The sequence below is a fragment of the Mastigoproctus giganteus genome, chromosome 7 (assembly GCF_048544385.1).
Source record: "Mastigoproctus giganteus isolate SK-2022 chromosome 7, ASM4854438v1, whole genome shotgun sequence".
NCBI classification, from domain to species: Eukaryota; Metazoa; Arthropoda; class Arachnida; order Uropygi; family Thelyphonidae; genus Mastigoproctus; species Mastigoproctus giganteus.
The window spans coordinates 146,848,385-146,870,904 of NC_143581.1; the positions used below are offsets into that span (position 1 = coordinate 146,848,385).

Here is a 22,520-nt window from a genome sequence, read left to right on the forward strand (position 1 = left end):
ATCTGGAAGTTAAAGCAGAAGAAACAAGTTCTCTTTTGTTGGATCCAATCCCCTGTTTATGCCAGAATTGCTGGAAACGTACATGGCATCCTAGATGCAAAAACTCCTGTAGACCAGTCCTTTACTACACAGTTGTCTGACTAAAAGTTAATTTTAAAGAGAATGTCTTGAACAATGGCAACACATCTGGCAGACTCAAGCCAATAACATGATTTTTAGTATTAAAAAAAAAAATCTTAGATCATGGAAATCCAGTACATGTGAGAACTGATATGAAGTCGTATTAGAATGATTACGGATGGCTACACACACACACACCTGACACATCTTTGTCTGCTTGTGGCCACTGACCCACCACAGTGCATAAATTGGAACATCTATCTTTCTATCCAACATGGACTTATTGATTGCTTCATTACAACAGTGAGCAACAAACTGTTTGCCTCATTTTCAATGATAAACCCTCTGACTTATGCATGCTCTTCTCCTTGCAGATATGCCACAAGTGGACAAAATCTTTACTTTCCTCAAACAGATGCAACTCTATAATGCACTCTAAGCTTCAGGCACAATTCATATTGATAAAAATAGTGCATTGAATGAACACAGAAATTATTCTGCAGGTGACTGTCTACACTCATGGAGTTTGAGAGTTATGACTGCTCTGTTGAATCAAGAAATTGACAGATATTGAATGTTCTGAGTGATAAGTTCCTGAATATATATACAGTGAGATATGCTAGAAAGAATGTAATTGGTTCTAGAACCTTGTTCGTTATAGCATCTGATTATTCTAGCATACATTGAAATCTATGTATTTAGGGGTAATCTATTCCAGGCCCACAGTCTAGAGTGGCGCCTCCGTAGCCAGGTGGGAAGGAGCAGCAGTGCTAGCACACGCTTCTGGATTAGACCGGGGTTCGAACCCGTCACCACCAAATACGGAGGATGTGGAAAGGTCAGGGAATGACCACCGCATATTCCCGGAGCAATATGGCCTTAGTTGCTAATGCTTCTAAAAACCAACATAACAACAACAACATAGAGCAAAGTTACCATCCAATAAGATTTAAACAGGAAAATATAATACAAAATGAAAAATATAAGTGTAAAAATAATATAAAATTAATTTAACTTTTATACACTGTACATAAAATCTGAAAAGCAAACAATATTCCCCCAGTAAAAATATAAACAAGCTTTCCCTAACAAAAATCGTAAAAAATCAGAGGTGGAAGGAGAAGTCGTTATTTCTACTCATCTTAGGTGACTTTCTTGTGGGGAGGTTCATCAGTTGGAGGGAGTTTGTCCACCTTTTTGAAGAATAAATCCAGGCTTAACTGCTTTATCCTGAATTTTTGGACCCACCAAAAGTGGGCCATCAAGGTGTCATTAAAATGATTAAGGCCCATTTCCACAGCGGCAATATCTGGGTGATAATCTTTTAAACGTTTTGATAGTTTATTCCAGCAAGGGAACACCTCTTTTTAGCCTGTGCAGACATTGCTCCTTAAAGCTCTTCAAACAGAGAAGTTTTTCCTGATTTATTTTCTGTCATATTAACTTATTTTCTAGAGTAGCTTTATATTCCTAGTTACGATACTTAGTTTAAAGTTTAACTTAGACAGAGATTTTGTAGATATTACTTAGTATCGGTAACGGTATCAAATCCACGTGTCACAAACCAAATTTTTTTTTTTAACCAAATTTAGTCGATTTATTAACCAACTGTTATATCAAATTATCTTCTATAAGTAGATTATAGACCTAGTCAGGATCCTTAGTTTATTCTAAATTGAGATAGCAAGATTTGGAAGCTAATCAATACTTACGAGTCCGTAGAAATACCGTTCGTGAATTCCCGCCATTTTTACACGATAGCATAAGCTTAGTGTCGTATAGTGCATAATATAATATTGCCAATTAATCAGTAAATCTATTAATCTTGATAAACTTTATTGTCAATTAAATTGTACTTTTAACTCTCTCTCTATATATATATATATATATATATATATATATATATGTGTAACGACTTAATCTAACAAATAATTAATACATAACTATAGTGGTACACGTGATACGGAAGTTGTATAAAGGGAACTCGTAGAAAACACTAGATACCGAAAAAAATATATATATATAACATAACTGTTTTGGGATATAACTTAAGGATTTAATTTTTGTTTTGAATTTTATTGAATTAAATCGGAATCATGACTCTGACCAGAGCAGCAAAGCAAAAGGCTCAAGCTAATGGGAGTGCTGTGGTTCAGGGGAGAACTGAGGGGGGCAGTTGCCCTCTGAATCACAGTCTATTAAAATGCACTGTTTGCTTGATGTTTGCGGAGCAGTCGGGTACGGGACATGATACTGCCAAGGGGGATGTCTTTGTGTGTGCACGATGTAAGGAGTGCAAGGAAATCAGGCGACAACTCAGCGTTGTTATGGGCCTTTATGAGAGCTTGAAGGACAGGGTGGATGCCCTTGAAGGAAATAAATTGAGGGGCCCATCAAGCTCTCAGCTGCCCACATCAACGCCAGAGCTTGCACTTGGTCATCAGGCAACACAGAAGCAGCCCCCTAGGCAGAATGCGCTGGTCCCACAGGAACTAGTAGTTGTTGGTGACTCTATTGTCAGGGAAACGGGGAACATCCTTTGTAAAAAGGATAGGTGGAATAGGACCAGGGTATGTCTGCCAGGGGCAAAGGTTGATGACGTTGTAGAGCGGATATCATCTTTTAAGGGCACAAAAGGTGATATAGTTGTACACGGCACTAATGATATTAAGAGTAGGAGACCGGCGGAATTACTTAGCAAGTACAGGTCACTGTTGAAAAAAAGCCGTGAATTAGGGTTGAACTTGAAAGTGTCTGCAATTCTGCCCAGACACGATAGGAGGGAGTATATGATGAGAGCCTTGTCGATCAATTCGGCCCTGGAGGGATTGTGCAAGGCTCAAGGGGTAGAATTTTTTTCAGCCTGGACTGTACTTGTTAACAGGAGAGATTGCTTCTACAGGGATGGGATACACTTAAATAGAAAGGGTGCAAGAATTTTTGCTGATGCTGTCGAGGCAGTGTTAGGTGGGTCGGAAAACTGCTAGTTGGGGGGGATACAAGGACTAATAGATTAACAGTAGCCAGTGGCAGAGGTGGAAGTGATTCTTGCACTGCTTCTATTGAAATGAGCAGAAGTCTGAAAAACAGGATGCAGGATATTTCAGAGACTGCTGGTAGTCATTGCGGTACAAGTAAACACATGGGTTGTGTTAGGGTAGCTAAGAATAGAAACAGGTGCATGTATACCTGCGTGTACACCAATGCTAGGAGTTTGGTAAATAAATTTGATGAATTTGAGGTATTGCTCAAAACATCAAAGGCAGATATTGTTGGGATATCAGAGACGTGGTGTCACACAGATATAAGTAATGCGGAACTGGAATTTGGGGAATACAATGTGTATAGAAAGGATAGACAGGACAGGAGGGGAGGAGGGGTCATGCTATTAATTAAGAAACACATAAAGTCCAAGGAAGTGAAGCCAGTCGACATCGATGGACAGGGCAGCGTCGAGTCAGTTTGGTGTGACATAAGCATAGGGAAATCAAAATTGAGAGTAGGAGTGTGCTATAGGCCTAATGACTCTGATGAGTATAATAAGATATTGTACAGGGAAATAGAGTGGGCCAGTAAATCAGAGAGTCTTATAATGGGGGACTTTAATTTCCCAGATATTGACTGGAATTTGTGGGTTGGTCACTCGCACACTAGCAAGGCTTTTGTGGATTTATTGGATGATTGTTTTCTACATCAGCATGTTCGTGAGGCAACAAGAGGGAGCAATACTCTTGATCTGATTATCAGTAGTGATTCTTCATGCATTAAGAACCTGCAGATAAATGAACCACTAGGTGGCAGTGATCACAGTGTGTTGAAGTGGGATTTACTCAAGGAGGTAACTACCATCAGAGGTAAAGGGAAGGGTTTTTGTTTTCGTAAAGGCGACTATGATGGTCTGAGACAGTATTTAAATTCTATACAGTGGGACCAACTGATGATGTTACCAACAGCAAACTCAAAATGGGAAGCATTCAAGGAACTAATCTTGGAGGCTACCAGGCTTTACATACCAACTAAGAAATATTGTTCAAGGTTTAGGCCTAAATGGTTGTCAGATGAACTAATGAGACATGTGGCAGAGAAGAAAAATGCATGGGATACATATAAATTAATGGGTGACATGGAAGCCTATGATAGATATAAGTTGGTCTGTAACCAAGTCACAAAGGAGATTAGGCAGGCAAAGGCAGACTATGAAAAATCCTTGGCAAAGGATGCAAAGAAAAACAGAAAAGAGTTCTTTACATACTTGAACTCGAAAAGGAAAGGGATGAATCAGATTGGTCCACTGGATATTGATGGTTCAACAGTTGAGGATCCTGCTCAGGTGGCTAACAATCTAAACGAGTATTTTGCATCTACATTCACGCATGAGGAGTTATTCAGGAAGGAGAATGATGTAGGTAAAGTAAACATTGGCAGTGAGCTGGATGATTTTGTAATAACTGAGAGGAAAGTGGAGGAGAGATTGTTGAGGATAAACATAAAAAAGGCACCTGGGGTGGATGGGATCTATCCAGTTATATTAAAGGAGGCAGAAAAGGAAGTAAGCAAACCCTTAGCCATAATTATGAGAGCTTCCTTGGACTCAGGGGAGGTACCCATGGACTGGAGATGTGCAAATGTGACCCCAATTCACAAAGGAGGTTCAAAGGCTGACACAAGTAATTATAGACCTGTTAGTTTAACTTCTGTTCCAGGTAAATTAATGGAGGCACTAGTTAAAGAAGCACTGCAGGATCATCTAGACAAGAATTCAGTTATAGCTCAGACGCAGCATGGTTTTGTTAAGGGCAGGTCTTGCCTGACCAATTTGATTGGATACTATGATGTAGTCACAAAAGAACTGGATGCAGGGAATAACTTTGATATTATATATTTGGATCTTAGAAAGGCTTTTGATACTGTTGCACATGGAAGACTGCTGCACAAATTGGAGCAGTGTGGCATTGGAGGCAAATTGCTGCTATGGATAAGGGGATGGTTGAGTGGCAGAAGACAGAGAGTGGTAATCAATGGACACTGCTCAACGTGGACTAATGTTATTAGTGGAGTTCCTCAAGGTTCAGTGTTGGGTCCGTTGTTGTTTTCGGTGTTTATGAATGATATTGATGATGGGATATCAAGTTTAATGTCCAAGTTTGCAGATGATACAAAGGTTGGCAGGGTCGTTAAGGACAATACTGACGCTATGCTGCTGCAACAGGATCTGGACAGGTTGAACAGATGGGCTGAGAGGTGGCAAATGAGGTTTAACATCGACAAATGTAAAGTGCTGCATATGGGAAACAGTAACCCCAGAGCAACGTATCAACTCTGCGGTACTACACTGACAGTGGTGGAGAATGAAAAGGACCTGGGGGTAATTGTGCAGGCAGATATGAAGTTCTCTGAGCAGTGCAGACGAGCTGCAAGAGTAGCTCATGGTGTCTTGTCAATGATATACAGGAATTTTTCTAGCAGGGATAAGGAGGTGATTATTCCCTTGTATAAGGCAATGGTAAGGCCACATCTTGAGTACTGTATACAGGTCTGGAGGCCTCATTTCAAGAAGGATGTAGAGCTGCTGGAACGGGTACAGAGAAGGGCAACAAGATTAGTAAATGGAACAAAGGGTTGCTCTTACGAAGAAAGGCTTAAGTTTTGCAAATTACAGAGTCTGGAGACTAGGCACCGGCGAGGTGATCTGATAGAGGTGTATAAGGCTTTGAATGGTTTGAGCATGCTCAATGCCAATGGGATTCTTCATCTTTCTCAGAATAATCACCTCAGAGGGCATAAATTCAAATTGAGGAAGGACGGATGTCGGATAGATGTGCGGAAATTTGCCTTTGGCCAGCGGGTGGTTGGTTGGTGGAACCGACTTCCATCACTGGTTGTTGAAGTTGATAGCCTAAACAAATTTAAAGCTCAACTGGACAGGTATTTCGAACGAATGGAGGGGTGAAATGGGAGTGGGTTTTTTTTTTTTTTTTTGTTTTTTTTGGCTGATGCTGAATAAGCTTGCTTTCTTGCATCATATGCCTCTGCTAATGCTAATGCTAATGTTACTTGTCCTCTTCCTTCTCGTCTCTGGAAGCTTTCCTCTTCTTCAGTTCCTCTGCCTCTTCATTGTGAAGCTCTGCTAGCTCCTTCCTGTGGTCCTCCATGTCCTCCTCATTGATCTCTAGGCCCAAAGTACTGCCCAGACACACAATTTCCTGCACAATAGGCTCTTCCTCCAACTGTTGAATGCCTTCAAAGTTACTTGGAGCCACAGCATCCGGCCACAATGGCCTCTAAGCCGAATTCAAGCACCTAACAGAAATTTCCTTCTAAGCAACCACAATTAGGAAAATGGCATCTGCTATATTGAAGTGACCCTTCCAAAAGTCCTTCAGAGTCACATTGCTGGAAGAAGTGGCCTCAATTTTTTCTGAACAGTGCCTTAGTGTAGAGATTTACGATCACCTGCTGGTCCAATGGCTGGAGGAGAGGCATCGTGTTAGGTGGCAAGAAGTGAACCTTGATAACTGGTAATTCATCTGGTAATTCTTCCGTCAAATTAGGGGGGTGGGCTGGTTTATTGTCCATGACCAAAAGAACCTTCAATGGAAGATCCTTCTCCCTAAGTTAGTCACGGATAGTGGGGCCAAACACCTGTCACCCAGTCGGAGAAAAGACTCCTGGTCACCCAAGCCTTGTGGTTGGAACTCCAAGGCGGTTTTTCCTGATGTTTTTAAAAGCTCTGGGGTTTTTCTGAATGGTACGCGAGCAGTGGTCTGACTTTGCAGTCATCCGAAGCATTGCCACAAAAGAGCAATGTAAGCCGGTCTTTCATTGGCTTATGGCCAGGCAAGGTGGTCTACTCCTTCATGATATGTTCTGCATGGCATTCTTTTCCAGAAAAGGCTAGTTTCGTTGTAGTTAAATGCCTGCTGCAGAAGAAAACCCCCATCCTTAATTATTTTCTTAAATTTCTCACAACGTTGCTCAGCAGCGTCCCTATCTGCACCGGCAGCTTCACCATGCCTCACAACACTGTAATCCGGTCCTTTTCCAAAATCAGGTAAACCACTCCTTGGTGCCAAAAAAAAACTCATTTATGGAACCCATACTTGTACTAGCAGCCTTTGCACCAAGTTCCTCAAACAACCCCAGGGGCTTACATCTGGTGAGTATGGGCTTGGCACACCCAGGGTCCTGAGCTGGATATCGTCATTTTTCTATTTCTTGGTGATTCCTCTCTCTCACTCTCAGGGTAACTTGGTTTTTTTTTTTTTTTTTTTTTGGCTTGTGCAGTATAAGCCTTACACTATATGGCTAATAATAATAAAAATTGTGTGGCATTTTCACAAGTAATCACCTCACTGACACTATCACCTGCCATTTATTTTTCACTAATCCACACTAATAGAAGAGGTTACATCTTTTCTGTGATATTACAATGTGAACTGCTTAACCTAGAGATTCCCTTCACGACCTGTGCACTTTTTTCCTTCCTTGTTTTTTAAAATTCTATTGATTGTTGATTTAGCCATACCATGTTCAGCACTTAGATCTACAGTTTTTCCACTTTCTCTCTTGGAAATTATTTCTTTCTTAATGTATAAGTTAATTAGCTTTCTCACTCTATTTTACCTGCTCATGGTAAAATTATATAGCAGAATACTGTAATTAAAAAGATTTTCACTGCTGAAGGGCAGATAACTAAACTAATAACCGAACCTTACAAACGATAACAAAGATAATAACTGATGCTCTAATTAAAGCAGGAAATTAGAGTGGGAAGTGCTCTAAACCACACATCATGCATACGTGTACGTGCTACATCAGCCGATAGTATTCCTCATCGTTCGTTGTAGCATCCTGATTTTATTGATAAAAACTGTTCATTGTAGCATACCTGACTGTATTCAGGAACTTGCCACTCAAAACAGAGTACAGTCAGTAAAAGAAGATTTTCCAGGAATTTGGGCATGAAAACATTTAATGCTTTATAACTATTAACAAATAAATTAATTTTTAGAAACATTTAAATTTGTTCTCATTAGGTGTGAGAACAAAAAAAGGGACAAGAAGTTTCATTCATATGTAACTAATATTTATTAAATATTAGCTATATTCATATAGCTAATAAATAATATATTATTCAGAAAAGGAGTAAACCAGGTAAGGCCTTTGATTATTGAAAATGGCATGATCATAGGTGTTTTTGGTGAGCTGAATAGGTATTTGAATTAATCTTTTCTGTAGTAGAATCTTTAAGGCTGGGGGATATTGTGATATTTGTGTCTGAGCACTTTATGATATATGATACCATGAAATGGTAGCAGAAATGCTGTTGAACTTGAAAGTGTCATGTTCCAGGTACTGATAGTATTCACCTAGTCATTTTGAAAGAGGCTGTGCTAAACCTTCAGGATTAATTATGAGATCACCATTGGATTCGAGGTAACCCCCTCCACCAGATGGGTGATGTAAATCAAGAAATGGGTAACTTTGGAAGATGAATTGGGTAACAATCAACCGATCTGTAAAAATGGCTGGTAATCTCATGGAGGCTATGGTTAAGGATGCATTTCAACATTATCTTGATGTATGATATCCTAAATCACAATACATACATAAAGATACATAAAGGCTGTCTTGTTTGACCAGCACAATAAACTACATGGCTTGGTCATACAGCGGGATTTAAGTGTAGGAATCAATTTTAACATTATCCATTAAGATTTTAGCAAACCACTTTTCTATTTTACATGAAGAGCTGCTGCATAAATTGAAATGTATTTGGATTATGAGCGATATCCTAAGGTGGATTAAGCATTTCCTGAAGTACAGGGAGCAGATCGTTATTATTAGACATTGAATAATATGCAATAAAATATATGAAAATACACACAAACGCTATATGCAATGGCATTTTTACATTTCTTGTCTTTAACATAGTACATTTATTACATTTATGTATTAATTTAATTACAATTTCTTTGTATTCAGAATTAAAAGCAACAAACTGTTGAATGAATAATTCAACAGTTTGTTGAATGCTAAGCCATATAAAATGATATTTATTTTAGCATTAGCATTAGTAGAGGCATACGATGCAAGAAAGCAAGCTTATTCAGCATCAGCCCAAAAAAAAAAAAAAAAAAAACCCTCTCCCATTTCACCCCTCCGTTCGTTCGAAATACCTGTCCAGTTGAGCTTTAAATTTGTTTAGGCTATCAACTTCAACAACAAGTGATGGAAGTCGGTTCCACCAACCAACCACCCGCTGGCCAAAGGCAAATTTCCGCACATCTATCCGACATCCGTCCTTCCTCAATTTGAATTTATGCCCTCTGAGGTGATTATTCTGAGAAAGATGAAGAATCCCATTGGCATTGAGCATGCTCAAACCATTCAAGGCCTTATACACCTCTATCAGATCACCTCGCCGGTGCCTAGTCTCCAGACTCTGTAATTTGCAAAACTTAAGCCTTTCTTCGTAAGAGCAACCCTTTGTTCCATTTACTAATCTTGTTGCCCTTCTCTGTACCCGTTCCAGCAGCTCTACATCCTTCTTGAAATGAGGCCTCCAGACCTGTATACAGTACTCAAGATGTGGCCTAACCATTGCCTTATACAAGGGAATAATCACCTCCTTATCCCTGCTAGAAAAATTCCTGTATATCATTGACAAGACACCATGAGCTACTCTTGCAGCTCGTCTGCACTGCTCAGAGAACTTCATATCTCCCTGCACAATTACCCCCAGGTCCTTTTCATTCTCCACCACTGTCAGTGTGGTACCGCAGAGTTGATACGTTGCTCTGGGGTTACTGTTTCCCATATGCAGTACTTTACATTTGTCAATGTTAAACTTCATTTGCCACCTCTCAGCCCATCTGTTCAACCTTTCCAGATCCTGTTGCAGCAGCATAGCGTCAGTAGTGTCCTTGACGACCCTGCCAACCTTTGTATCATCTGCAAACTTGGACATTAAACTTGATATCCCATCATCAATATCATTCATAAACACCGAAAACAACAACGGACCCAACACTGAACCTTGAGGAACTCCACTAATAACATTAGTCCACGTTGAGCAGTGTCCATTGATTACCACTCTCTGTCTTCTGCCACTCAACCATCCCCTTATCCATAGCAGCAATTTGCCTCCAATGCCACACTGCTCCAATTTGTGCAGCAGTCTTCCATGTGCAACAGTATCAAAAGCCTTTCTAAGATCCAAATATATAATATCAAAGTTATTCCCTGCATCCAGTTCTTTTGTGACTACATCATAGTATCCAATCAAATTGGTCAGGCAAGACCTGCCCTTAACAAAACCATGCTGCGTCTGAGCTATAACTGAATTCTTGTCTAGATGATCCTGCAGTGCTTCTTTAACCAGTGCCTCCATTAATTTACCTGGAACAGAAGTTAAACTAACAGGTCTATAATTACTTGTGTCAGCCTTTGATCCTCCTTTGTGAATTGGGGTTACATTTGCACATCTCCAGTCTATGGGTACCTCCCCTGAGTCCAAAGAAGCTCTCATAATTATGGCTAAGGGTTTGCTTACTTCCTTTGCTGCCTCCTTTAATATAACTGGATAGATCCCATCCACCCCAGGTGCCTTTTTTATGTTTATCCTCAACAATCTCTCCTCCACTTTCCTCTCAGTTATTACAAAATCATCCAGCTCACTGCCAATGTTTACTTTACCTACATCATTCTCCTTCCTGAATAACTCCTCATGCGTGAATGTAGATGCAAAATACTCGTTTAGATTGTTAGCCACCTGAGCAGGATCCTCAACTGTTGAACCATCAATATCCAGTGGACCAATCTGATTCATCCCTTTCCTTCTCGAGTTCAAGTATGTAAAGAACTCTTTTCTGTTTTTCTTTGCATCCTTTGCCAAGGATTTTTCGTAGTCTGCCTTTGCCTGCCTAATCTCCTTTGTGACTTGGTTACAGACCAACTTATATCTATCATAGGCTTCCATGTCACCCATTAATTTATATGTATCCCATGCATTTTTCTTCTCTGCCACATGTCTCATTAGTTCATCTGACAACCATTTAGGCCTAAACCTTGAACAATATTTCTTAGTTGGTATGTAAAGCCTGGTAGCCTCCAAGATTAGTTCCTTGAATGCTTCCCATTTTGAGTTTGCTGTTGGTAACATCATCAGTTGGTCCCACTGTATAGAATTTAAATACTGTCTCAGACCATCATAGTCGCCTTTACGAAAACAAAAACCCTTCCCTTTACCTCTGATGGTAGTTACCTCCTTGAGTAAATCCCACTTCAACACACTGTGATCACTGCCACCTAGTGGTTCATTTATCTGCAGGTTCTTAATGCATGAAGAGTCACTACTGATAATCAGATCAAGAGTATTGCTCCCTCTTGTTGCCTCACGAACATGCTGGTGTAGAAAACAATCATCCAATAAATCCACAAAAGCCTTGCTAGTGTGCGAGTGACCAACCCACAAATTCCAGTCAATATCTGGGAAATTAAAATCCCCCATTATAAGACTCTCTGATTTACTGGCCCACTCTATTTCCCTGTACAATATCTTATTATACTCATCAGAGTCATTAGGCCTATAGCACACTCCTACTCTCAATTTTGATTTCCCTATGCTTATGTCACACCAAACTGATTCGGCACTGCCCTGTCCATCGATGTCGACTGGCTTCACTTCCTTGGACTTTATGTGTTTCTTAATTAATAGCATAACCCCTCCTCCTCTCCTGTCCTGTCTATCCTTTCTATACACATTGTATTCCCCAAATTCCAGTTCCGCATTACCTATATCTGTGTGACACCACGTCTCTGATATCCCAACAATATCTGCCTTTGATGTTTTGAGCAATACCTCAAATTCATCAAATTTATTTACCAAACTCCTAGCATTGGTGTACACGCAGGTATACATGCACCTGTTTCTATTCTTAGCTACCCTAACACAACCCATGTGTTTACTTGTAACGCAATGACTACCAGCAGTCTCTGAAATATCCTGCATCTTGTTTTTCAGACTTCTGCTCATTTCAATAGAAGCAGTGCAAGAATCACTTCCACCTCTGCCAGTGGCTACTGTTAATCTATTAGTCCTTGTATCCCCCCAACTAGCAGTTTTCCGACCCACCTAACACTGCCTCGACAGCATCAGCAAAAATTCTTGCACCCTTTCTATTTAAGTGTATCCCATCCCTGTAGAAGCAATCTCTCCTGTTAACAAGTACAGTCCAGGCTGAAAAAAATTCTACCCCTTGAGCCTTGCACAATCCCTCCAGGGCCGAATTGATCGACAAGGCTCTCATCATATACTCCCTCCTATCGTGTCTGGGCAGAATTGCAGACACTTTCAAGTTCAACCCTAATTCACTGCTTTTTTTCAGCAGTGACCTGTACTTGCTAAGTAATTCCGCCGGTCTCCTACTCTTAATATCATTCGTGCCAACGTGTACAACTATATCACCTTTTGTGCCCTTAAAAGATGATATCCGCTCTACAATGTCATCAACCTTTGCCCCTGGCAGACATACCCTGGTCCTATTCCACCTATCCTTTTTACAAAGCATGTTCCCCGTTTCCCTGACAATAGAGTCACCAACAACTACTAGTTCCTGTGGGACCAGCGCATTCTGCCTAGGGGGCTGCTTCTGTGTTGCCTGATGACCAAGTGCAAGCTCTGGCGTTGATGTGGGCAGCTGAGAGCTTGATGGGCCCCTCAATTTATTTCCTTCAATTTTCCTTCAACTTTAGAATAAATATCATTTTATATGGCTTAGCATTTGTTATATTAAACATGTTTTCAATGTGGCCCATTGTAAATCTCTGACACTTATTGTCCAAAAGCATTGTTGATCTTTATACATCAACAGAAGTAACTGGACTACACTCAAAAATGTGAACCTCATTTCATGAATGGACTTTCATTTAGTAAATGTTGAAGCACAACAGTTTCTACAAAGATGGTAACAAGGCAGGCCTGGCCACATTTAAGTAGAACCACAATTGTCTAATATAGCAATTTCATTATGAAGAACATTACATTTAAAAAAAAAAAAGGAAATAAAAAAATAAATTGGAGGAATTGCAGCTAATAGATTATATAGATGACACTGAAAGTGCCCATAAAAAGCTAAGCCAGTAAATGGGAAAAATTCTTCCAGTAAATTGATAACATTTCATTACTCAATTTCTCCTTCAGAAAGTGGAAATGTAGTGATCGCTGATCCCTAGTTCATTGTCCTTGTTTAATAATAAATATATATCACTTTATTCCAGTAATGGAAACTCCAACACAGCTGGCAGAATAGAGGAGTTGCCATTATTGGAATAAAGGCTAGAAATATATGTACTTGTCTGAATGGTTGTTAACTTTTTTTTAATGTAGCACTGAAAAACATATGGAAGATGCAGTACCTTTCAACTTATTCTGCTAGGATTAATGTAAATGTCACAAAAAATCACAGAATAGAATGGAGGAGTTGCCATTATTGGAATAAAGGCTAGAAATATATGTACTTGTCTGAATGGTTGTTAACTTTTTTTTAATGTAGCACTGAAAAACATATGGAAGATGCAGTACCTTTCAACTTATTCTGCTAGGATTAATGTAAATGTCACAAAAAATCACAGAATAGAATGGATGTGTATGTATGTAACATTGCCAAATGACATATTTATACATAAGTTATTTGACAGTTATCATTTACATTCCTTCTAGGAGTGATAACTTTATATTTATTGAAACAAGAATACAAATGTATGATAGTTGCTTCTTTGGACACACATTACAAAATTTAGGCAGTAGTTTTATGAAATGTAGATAATATTAGTTCACAACTTTCTCTCTTCAGTAAACTGCTTTAATTTTTTTGCAGGAGATGTGTCCGTCTTCAAGATCCTTATTGTGCTTGGGATAGAAGTAAAGGAGTCTGTTCAAGTTCTCGTCACAGGTAATTAGTTTGCTGAAAACCTTTTCTGGTGAAAAAGCTCCATTTAATTATAATTTAGTTTTCTTTCTTGAATTGAGTGTTAAAGGTAGCTTAATTTTTGGAATGAATCAATACACATACGAGAATCGGGCAATTTTTAAAAAGCAGTGATTCTCAGTAGTTTCTGATTTTACTATTGCATATGAGAAGTGAGGTTTCAAATTCTGATCTGAAGAATAAGTGGTTTTTATTACAATGGCTGATATCTTAATTTGTAGGGTGAAATATTAAAGTATTCTCTACTTTTCTGAATAAGTTGTTGTTGAAGCATATATGATGCTAGCTTCACATAACAGCACTTACCTAATACTCTGTTTTGCCACCTTTGGCAATTGTACATCCTGAATTCATCATGGTAAATGACAGTTACCTGTGATAAATGGCATGTTTCCCAACATCCCACATGTCTGAGTTGGACTGAAATCAGGAGTTTGGTGGCTGTGAAAACTGGATGCAAGCCTCCAGTGAGGCAGTGAATAATGGATCCCAGTGAGTCCACAGTTTTCCATTCAAACATACCCTTGACTATTTTGCTGTCCCAACCATCCTGTACAACCCCCTTCTTGCAGTGGGGTTTGTGTTAATCTATAGCATTAGCATTAGTAGAGGCATATGATGCAAGAAAGGAAGCTTATTCAGCATCAGCCAAAAAAAAAAAAAAAAAAACACACCACTCCCATTTCACCCCTCCGTTCGTTCGAAATACCTGTCCAGTTCAGCTTTAAATTTGTTTAGGCTATCAACTTCAACAACAAGTGATGGAAGTCGGTTCCACCAACCAACCACCCGCTGGCCAAAGGCAAATTTCCGCACATCTATCCGACATCCGTCCTTCCTCAATTTGAATTTATGCCCTCTGAGGTGATTATTCTGAGCAAGATGAAGAATCCCATTGGCATTGAGCATGCTCAAACCATTCAAAGCCTTATACACCTCTATCAGATCACCTCGCCGATGCCTAGTCTCCAGACTCTGTAATTTGCAAAACTTAAGCATTTCTTCGTAAGAGCAACCCTTTGTTCCATTCACTAATCTTGTTGCCCTTCTCTGTACCCGTTCCAGCAGCTCTACATCCTTCTTGAAATGAGGCCTCCAGACCTGTATACAGTACTCAAGATGTGGCCTAACCATTGCCTTATACAAGGGAATAATCACCTCCTTATCCCTGCTAAAAAAATTCCTGTATATCATTGACAAGACACCATGAGCTACTCTTGCAGCTCGTCTGCACTGCTCAGAGAACTTCATATCTGCCTGCACAATTACCCCCAGGTCCTTTTCATTCTCCACCACTGTCAGTGTAGTACCGCAGAGTTGATACGTTGCTCTGGGGTTACTGTTTCCCATATGTAGTACTTTACATTTGTCAGTGTTAAACTTCATTTGCCACCTCTCAGCCCATCTGTTCAACCTTTCCAGATCCTGTTGCAGCAGCATAGCGTCAGTAGTGTCCTTAACAACCCTGCCAACCTTTGTATCATCTGCAAACTTGGACATTAAATTTGATATCCCATCATCAATATCATTCATAAACACCGAAAACAACAACGGACCCAACACTGAACCCTGAGGAACTCCACTAATAACATTAGTCCACGTTGAGCAGTGGTGTCCATTGATTACCACTCTCTGTCTTGTGCCACTCAACCATCCCCTTATCCATAGCAGCAATTTGCTTCCAATGCCACACAGCTCCAATTTGTGCAGCAGTCTTCCATGTGCAACAGTATCAAAAGCCTTTCTAAGATCCAAATATATAATATCAAAGTTATTCCCTGCATCCAGTTCTTTTGTGACTACATCATAGTATCCAATCAAATTGGTCAGGCAAGACCTGCCCTTAACAAAACCATGCTGCGTCTGAGCTATAACTGAATTCTTGTCTAGATGATCCTGCAGTGCTTCTTTAACCAATGCCTCCATTAATTTACCTGGAACAGAAGTTAAACTAACAGGTCTATAATTACCTGTGTCAGCCTTTGATCCTCCTTTGTGAATTGGGGTTACATTTGCACATCTCCAGTATATGAGTACCTCCCCTGAGTCCAAAGAAGCTCTCATAATTATGGCTAGGGGTTTGCTTACTTCCTTTGCTGCCTCCTTTAATATAACTGGGTAGATCCCATCCACCCCAGGTGCCTTTTTTATGTTTATCCTGAACAATCTCTCCTCCACTTCCCTCTCAGTTATTACAAAATCATCCAGCTCACTGCCAATGTATAACAAGCAAAATGACCCAAATTTCTTATCCGAAGTTTTTGCGTGTGGTAAAACTTAGATTTAGGCACATCTGTAAAATAATTTGTCCCACCAGAGATCACATTTGCCACATCCAGAAAAAAAGTTAGATAAATTCAAGAAAACATGAAGAGCATGTTGATATATTTTTTCCAACTACTTGGGGAAGTTGTGCATAATAAACTTATTTCTCTTTTAATTAGAATTGCTAGAGAGGTGTATAACATTACTCCATCTGTGGAAAACTTCTGCTAAAAGCAACTTGAGAAAATGGCAAAATGATATTTGTTTGGTTCGTCATAACTATGTCAGTTATATTATGAGAGTTTCTAACCAAGAAACAAATGGTTGTTTTCCTTCCTGATCTCCCAAGTGTGCCCTCTGCCACCTATTGTTTTCAAAAGTGAAATTGAAACTCGGGTTAAGATTTTCCAATAACTTGGAAATTCAGCAGAAACTACTATGGAGGGGGAGATAAAAATTGAACATATTTCAACAGTGGTGAAGAATTGCTGAGCTATCCACATTGTCATGTCAATATAACAGGTAAAAGGTTATAATTAATGGTTACTCTAGAAAATGAGCTTGATGATAGAATTGAGTCCCCAGATCACTGCTAGGATTGCCAATGTCATTTTTTTTCAAATGACACTGTAGGAAAGCAGCATGATATCCAAATTTGCAGGTGTGAGTATAGTAGTTAAAACCAGTGTCTATTTATGCACCTCCTGGTTGACCAAGTCATAGATAAAACACAGCATTAGAACTGTATTTTAAATGCTGCAAAGTGTCAGATCTTAAATACAAGTCATTTCATAATGGATAGAATGCAATAACAATTATCTTCTTGAAATTGAAAAGACATATACTGAGATAGCACTGCATCAGGAACTTCCCCAACCATAGTTACATGCATGGAATCAGCTACTGCTACTCTTTCCCCCCCCCTCCCCCACCAAATGTAGCACATTGTCTACACGGTGGGTGGGAATAGTAGAAGAGCCTGGTTATGTTGTTTGGTAGATTGGTGGTTCGTGAAGAATAGGCCATAAACATGCCCTAATTGAAGTTAAATGGCGAAGATTGCTGAAGCAGATGGGAGAAGTATCTAATGCAGCTGCCTTTATACAGTGTTCTCATACAGCTATGTCTGAGGTGTGTCAAGAGTGGACTAACCATGAAAGAACACAAAGTCCGTGGGCTTATTGAAGCTGGAAGATTCTGTCCAGCAGAACAGACATGCCATAATTACCCAATTTACTAAATGAATACAATGTGGAAATGGCATCTTACTTAGAATGTTTGGGCTATTTTAGCCAGGCCCCAAGGCAAGTTCTTCCCCCACACCACCATTCACGAAGAGCTTATAGAAGAAAGATTGTTTATTACAGGATTCTATATAATATCGGTGTAGATACACCATAGTGTGGGAGGCATCATTTGCTCTGTATCTCATATTGTGTGCTTCACTAATAGAGAAGACTATTGTTATTTATTCTCAGTGAGTACCACCACCCAGACTGCACAGATTCCCTAGTATTGCAGACATGACAACCCAGTTGTGATGATAATCACACAATATGAGAGATGCCAAAAGGTTTATATGATAATATTTAAAAATAACTGAATGCACTACGGATAATACGTTAAGAGTAAGAGTTTAATATCTATATAATATCAGTGTAGATACACCATAGATAACTCTTAAACTATGATGGTAGTGTGGGAGGCATCATTTGCTCTGTATCTCATATTGTGCTCTTCCTTCACAATGAGTTTCCATGGCATTGCACTACTTCAAATAAGTACCACTTCACCGATGATAGGCCAATAGCTTTGAAACAGTGCCGTCTGGTTGGTGGTACTCACCGAGAATAAGTAACCAATAGTCTTCTCTATTAGTAAAGCATTACTTATTTGAGGTAGTGCAATACTATGGCAACTCATTGTGAAGGAAGAGCACAATATGAAATACAGAGCGAATAATGCCTCCCACACTACCATCGTAGTTTCTAAAGAGTTATCAATGGTGTATCCACACCGATATTATATAGATATTAAACTCTTACTCTTGATTTATTATGCCTTGTGCATTTGGTTACTTCTAAATATTACACGATTCATGAGAGACCAGTTAAATAATGCTCAAACCATTTAATCGTTAAATGCTTGTTGATGGCTATCCAAAATGCTCATCTTTCATAGACGTTTGCATATCTTGGAATCCTGAATGTTTTTGCTTCTGATAACCTCTAATAAAGGCTTTGTAGAATATCTTGTTTCTGAGGCTGTTGAACCATGTTTGAAACAATTTCTTAAACTTCATTTGAAGCATTTCAAGAGATTAGGTCATGTATGTATCAGCTAACCTTCATATTTCTGTCTAAGCTATCATGACCTGATTGCAAAAATTGATACTATTATCAATATTGTTGCTATATTCATATTATTATCGGTACTGACAATTCTCATAACTTTGCAAATCACCAGTTATATTAGACAGGATGTCTTCTTCCTCTACATCCATTTAAAATGCAGAGCCTTTACAAATATCAGTGAAATTTCACTTTACTATAAACAAAAATTTAAGATTCATCTGATCTCTGTCTTTTCCTAGGTCTTCCTCTCGGCCTCTTGTCCACTTTCATCTCAAACATTCTTCTTGGTATTCTGTCCAAGTTCATTCTCTTCATGCGTCCAAACCATCACAAATGTGATATCTTCTCCCTCAGACTTGCTATTCCCAAATTCGTTCTTATATCAGTATTTCTTATTTTACCTCTATTCTACTTTTAGCTAGCATAGATGCATAGCAGCTGTATCACACAGTTACCAGTAAAAAAGTCTGTTCCAGAGACAGAAGTTAAAAATCATATGCAGTAAGAGTCCTAGTGGAATGACTTTTGTATAGCAAAACAAGACATGAATGGGTTTTGCAAGTTTTCCCAACTGAAAACCCCATCAGATATAAACAGTCAAGGCCACAGTCTTGCAGTATCAGATGGAAAAGTCAAAAAGAGTCTTGAATACAGTTTTGCTTCCCCAATATACTGACATTTGCATCATATGGAGGAAAATCGGGTAAATTGCTGGAAGAACCCTGGGAACTTCAACTCCAATCATAAAATAATGTACAAAATATCATAGAACCAGAACAGATAGAATATATTCTGGGATGTACCTTTTGAAAAGCTTCTATATAATGGATTTCTTGCTTCATAAACAAAGCTGAAAAGAAAAATAAATTTCCACACTACTCAGAAAATATCATACAACTAGCCTCTCACCATAACCAAGCTATACAGAGCACTACATAAAGAAAAACAAGTGTGGCAGGTCCGCATGGTCTATTATCAAATGATCCAGTAGCTAAGTGAAGAGTTTGCTGCCTGCTCTGCTAACTTTTTATAATGCAATATTTTTGGAATAAATCTAACCCACAAGCTGGAGACACTATATAATAAATAATAATCATCTTTTCCAAACCCAGGAAAAGATAACCATTAAAATCCTGATAACTACCACCCAATTGCTCTTACCAGTTGCCTAGCCCAGATTTTGGAATCAGTGTTTCTGGAGCAGTATTAAAAGCACAAAGACATACCCCAGTGCAGACATTGATTGACCACAAACCAGTCATAAAAGAGATCAAGCTGAGATTGAAGGCTACTAGGAGAAGTCAACCAATGAAGAAAGTTGACTTAGAGAAGTTAAAAAAAAAAAAAAAAAAAAAAAAAATCCAGAAACATATCAGTTAATGAAGACATCCTTAACAAAAAAATGTAGCACATCCATAGGCAGGAGGAGAGGGGAGTGGAAGATCTTTGGAAGAGTTTTAAATCTGTTCTGACTGAAATGAGTTCAGAAGTTCTAGGTTTTGAAAAATGACTGGATGACAGATGAAATTGACTCTGAAATGCAGAGCATTTAAAAACTGCAATGCAGTATGGTACAAGGAGGTGAATACACTGATTAAGAACAAAATTAGAGCTAAAGAGAGCTGGATCACAGAAAAATGCAGAGAAATAGCTCTGCAAGAAAAACATGATTTGTCTTCACAAAAGATTAAAGAGATATCAGGAATTAAATGAAGTAAACAACCAACTTCAATCTGAAATGACAAAGTTGAGATTATCATTCAAGGATCAGAAAAACTGGACACGTGGACTAAATGTATAAAAGACCTCTTTGCAGACAGTGAATGTGAGCTAGATGACAACAATGATGTAGTGGGCAGGGAAGAACACCCTTCTAGCTGAAGGCTGTTCAGGGGTGAAGCATATGTAATAAATTGAATAATAAATATAAGAACCCCAAATCAGAACCCCCAGCAGTTAAATGCTGCTTATGTGGATCGAACGGCCTCCGTAGCCGAGTGGGCAGGAGCGGGAGTGCAGTAGCACACGCTCTTTGAGTAGACCGGGGTTCAAGCCCCTGACTGCTGAATACGGTCGATCTGCCAACCCGCACTGGACCAGCGTGGCAGATTATGGTCCATTTCCCTCAGCATGAATTGTTGAGGAGGCTTCCACCCTGCAGTGGGTTGATAATGGCTGCACTTTACTTTTACTTTATGTGGATCGAAATTCTAACTTGCTTGTAGGTATAGCAGTAATTCATTTAGACTCTGTTATTTCCCAAGAGTTTCCAATTGAATCTGGTGTGTGCTATAGAGCTGACTGAAATTCAAACAGTATTAGAATATATTGTATAGCACTCCTTCATGAAAGCATTATCTTTTCAGACTTTTAGTGCAATCTGGGCAATCCAGATTTTGAGATATTATTAACCATTTACAGATAAGTCAACTCCATACCTGGTTAGCATATCTTAGGAAAAAGAAACTAATAGTGAAGCTGTGTTGAATGCCCAGACATGCAGAGATTTCAAACAGTGAGTGAGTGAGCAGATTTTTTTGAGCAGCAGAAAATCTAACAGAGATCAGCATCACAACATCAGATTCTGTGTCATGATTATAATTCTCTTATTCAATTCTAAAAAAATGGGCTTATTTCCTGAAATGTAAAATGGAATGTAAAATAAAAAATTAATTTGTAAATAATAAATTTTTCCAAATAAAACAAGCACCACAACCCTAGAAATCAAGCTTCTGTAAAAGGCAGTTATGAAGACATTCTTACAACTCTACATATTGGACATACACATTGAACACATGCATATTTACTTTGAAAAGCAGAGCCACCAACATGTTTGCGATGTGAAGTTCATCTCACTGTACAACATCTAATATTGGACTGCTGCATTATCAAACAAAGATAAAACTATCCTTCAAGTACCCTGGTTATAGCATTTCTAATAGATGTTTTCAGAGACAATACACGTTCTGATAAACTGTTTACTTACTTAAAACTGAATTCTTTTGCTAAATAAAATACATTAAGTTTAAAAAATTTGAACTAGTAGCATATACTGCAAATGTAAAAGGTGCAATACTGCTAAGGACATTTCTGCACCAAAAAAATCTAAAAAAACATCAGTAAAGTTATGGTTATTCATATAATTTTTCAAAAAAAAAAAGGGAGGAAAAGTGAGTTACACTTTGGAAAACAAAGTTGGGTGTTAACAGAGAAATCTCACTCATTGCAACCCACTTTGAATTTAACAGCAACTCCATCTGATTGGCCGAAGCGTAAAGCATGGCTATCATCAAAGCCCAACCATCTAAGAATCTTGTAAAAGCTGATAATTGGCTTTTTAGTAGTTTTCATTTTTCTTATTAAATTATTCTATTTGTAGTCTGGATGGCAGAGGCCAGAAAATTTTTGTGCAATTCTACCTGTTTTATTGCAGCTAATTTGCCAATGCAACAGCTGAAAACTTGCATATTTTTTGGCAACATATGGGCTCAATCTCGAAATGAAATTTGTTTTCATCTACATTAACCAAGGACTCCAGCTATCCCAGTTGTAGCCTTAGTGTAGTTTTATCATCAAAGTAATTGTATGCTGATCTCATCCAGGGAAGAATTCAAAACTTAAAGCATTTAAGTTTATTAATACATAAACAAAAATTGTGTACTTAGGCAGCTAGCAGATTTTCTGTTGTTGAGTTAGAAAGGCTATAGTGTGTGCTGGCTGCCACTGGAGTTTTCTAAAACTATAAATTGAATATTAACGTTAATATAACTGAAGTTGCAATTCTGCACCC

At 38.7% G+C, this 22,520-nt stretch overlaps 1 protein-coding gene across 10 annotated transcripts in view; it reads left to right on the plus strand.

Moving 5' to 3' along the window:
* Sema1a (semaphorin 1a) overlaps positions 1 to 22,520 on the plus strand; it is a 699,485-nt gene that overhangs the window by 552,120 nt on the left and 124,845 nt on the right. For all 10 annotated transcript variants that reach the window (XM_090377935.1, XM_090377936.1, XM_090377934.1 and 7 more), the window contains one exon: positions 14,001 to 14,075. In XM_090377935.1, the coding sequence (XP_090234061.1) occupies positions 14,001 to 14,075 (75 nt within the window). The remainder of the gene's footprint in view (positions 1 to 14,000; positions 14,076 to 22,520) is intronic.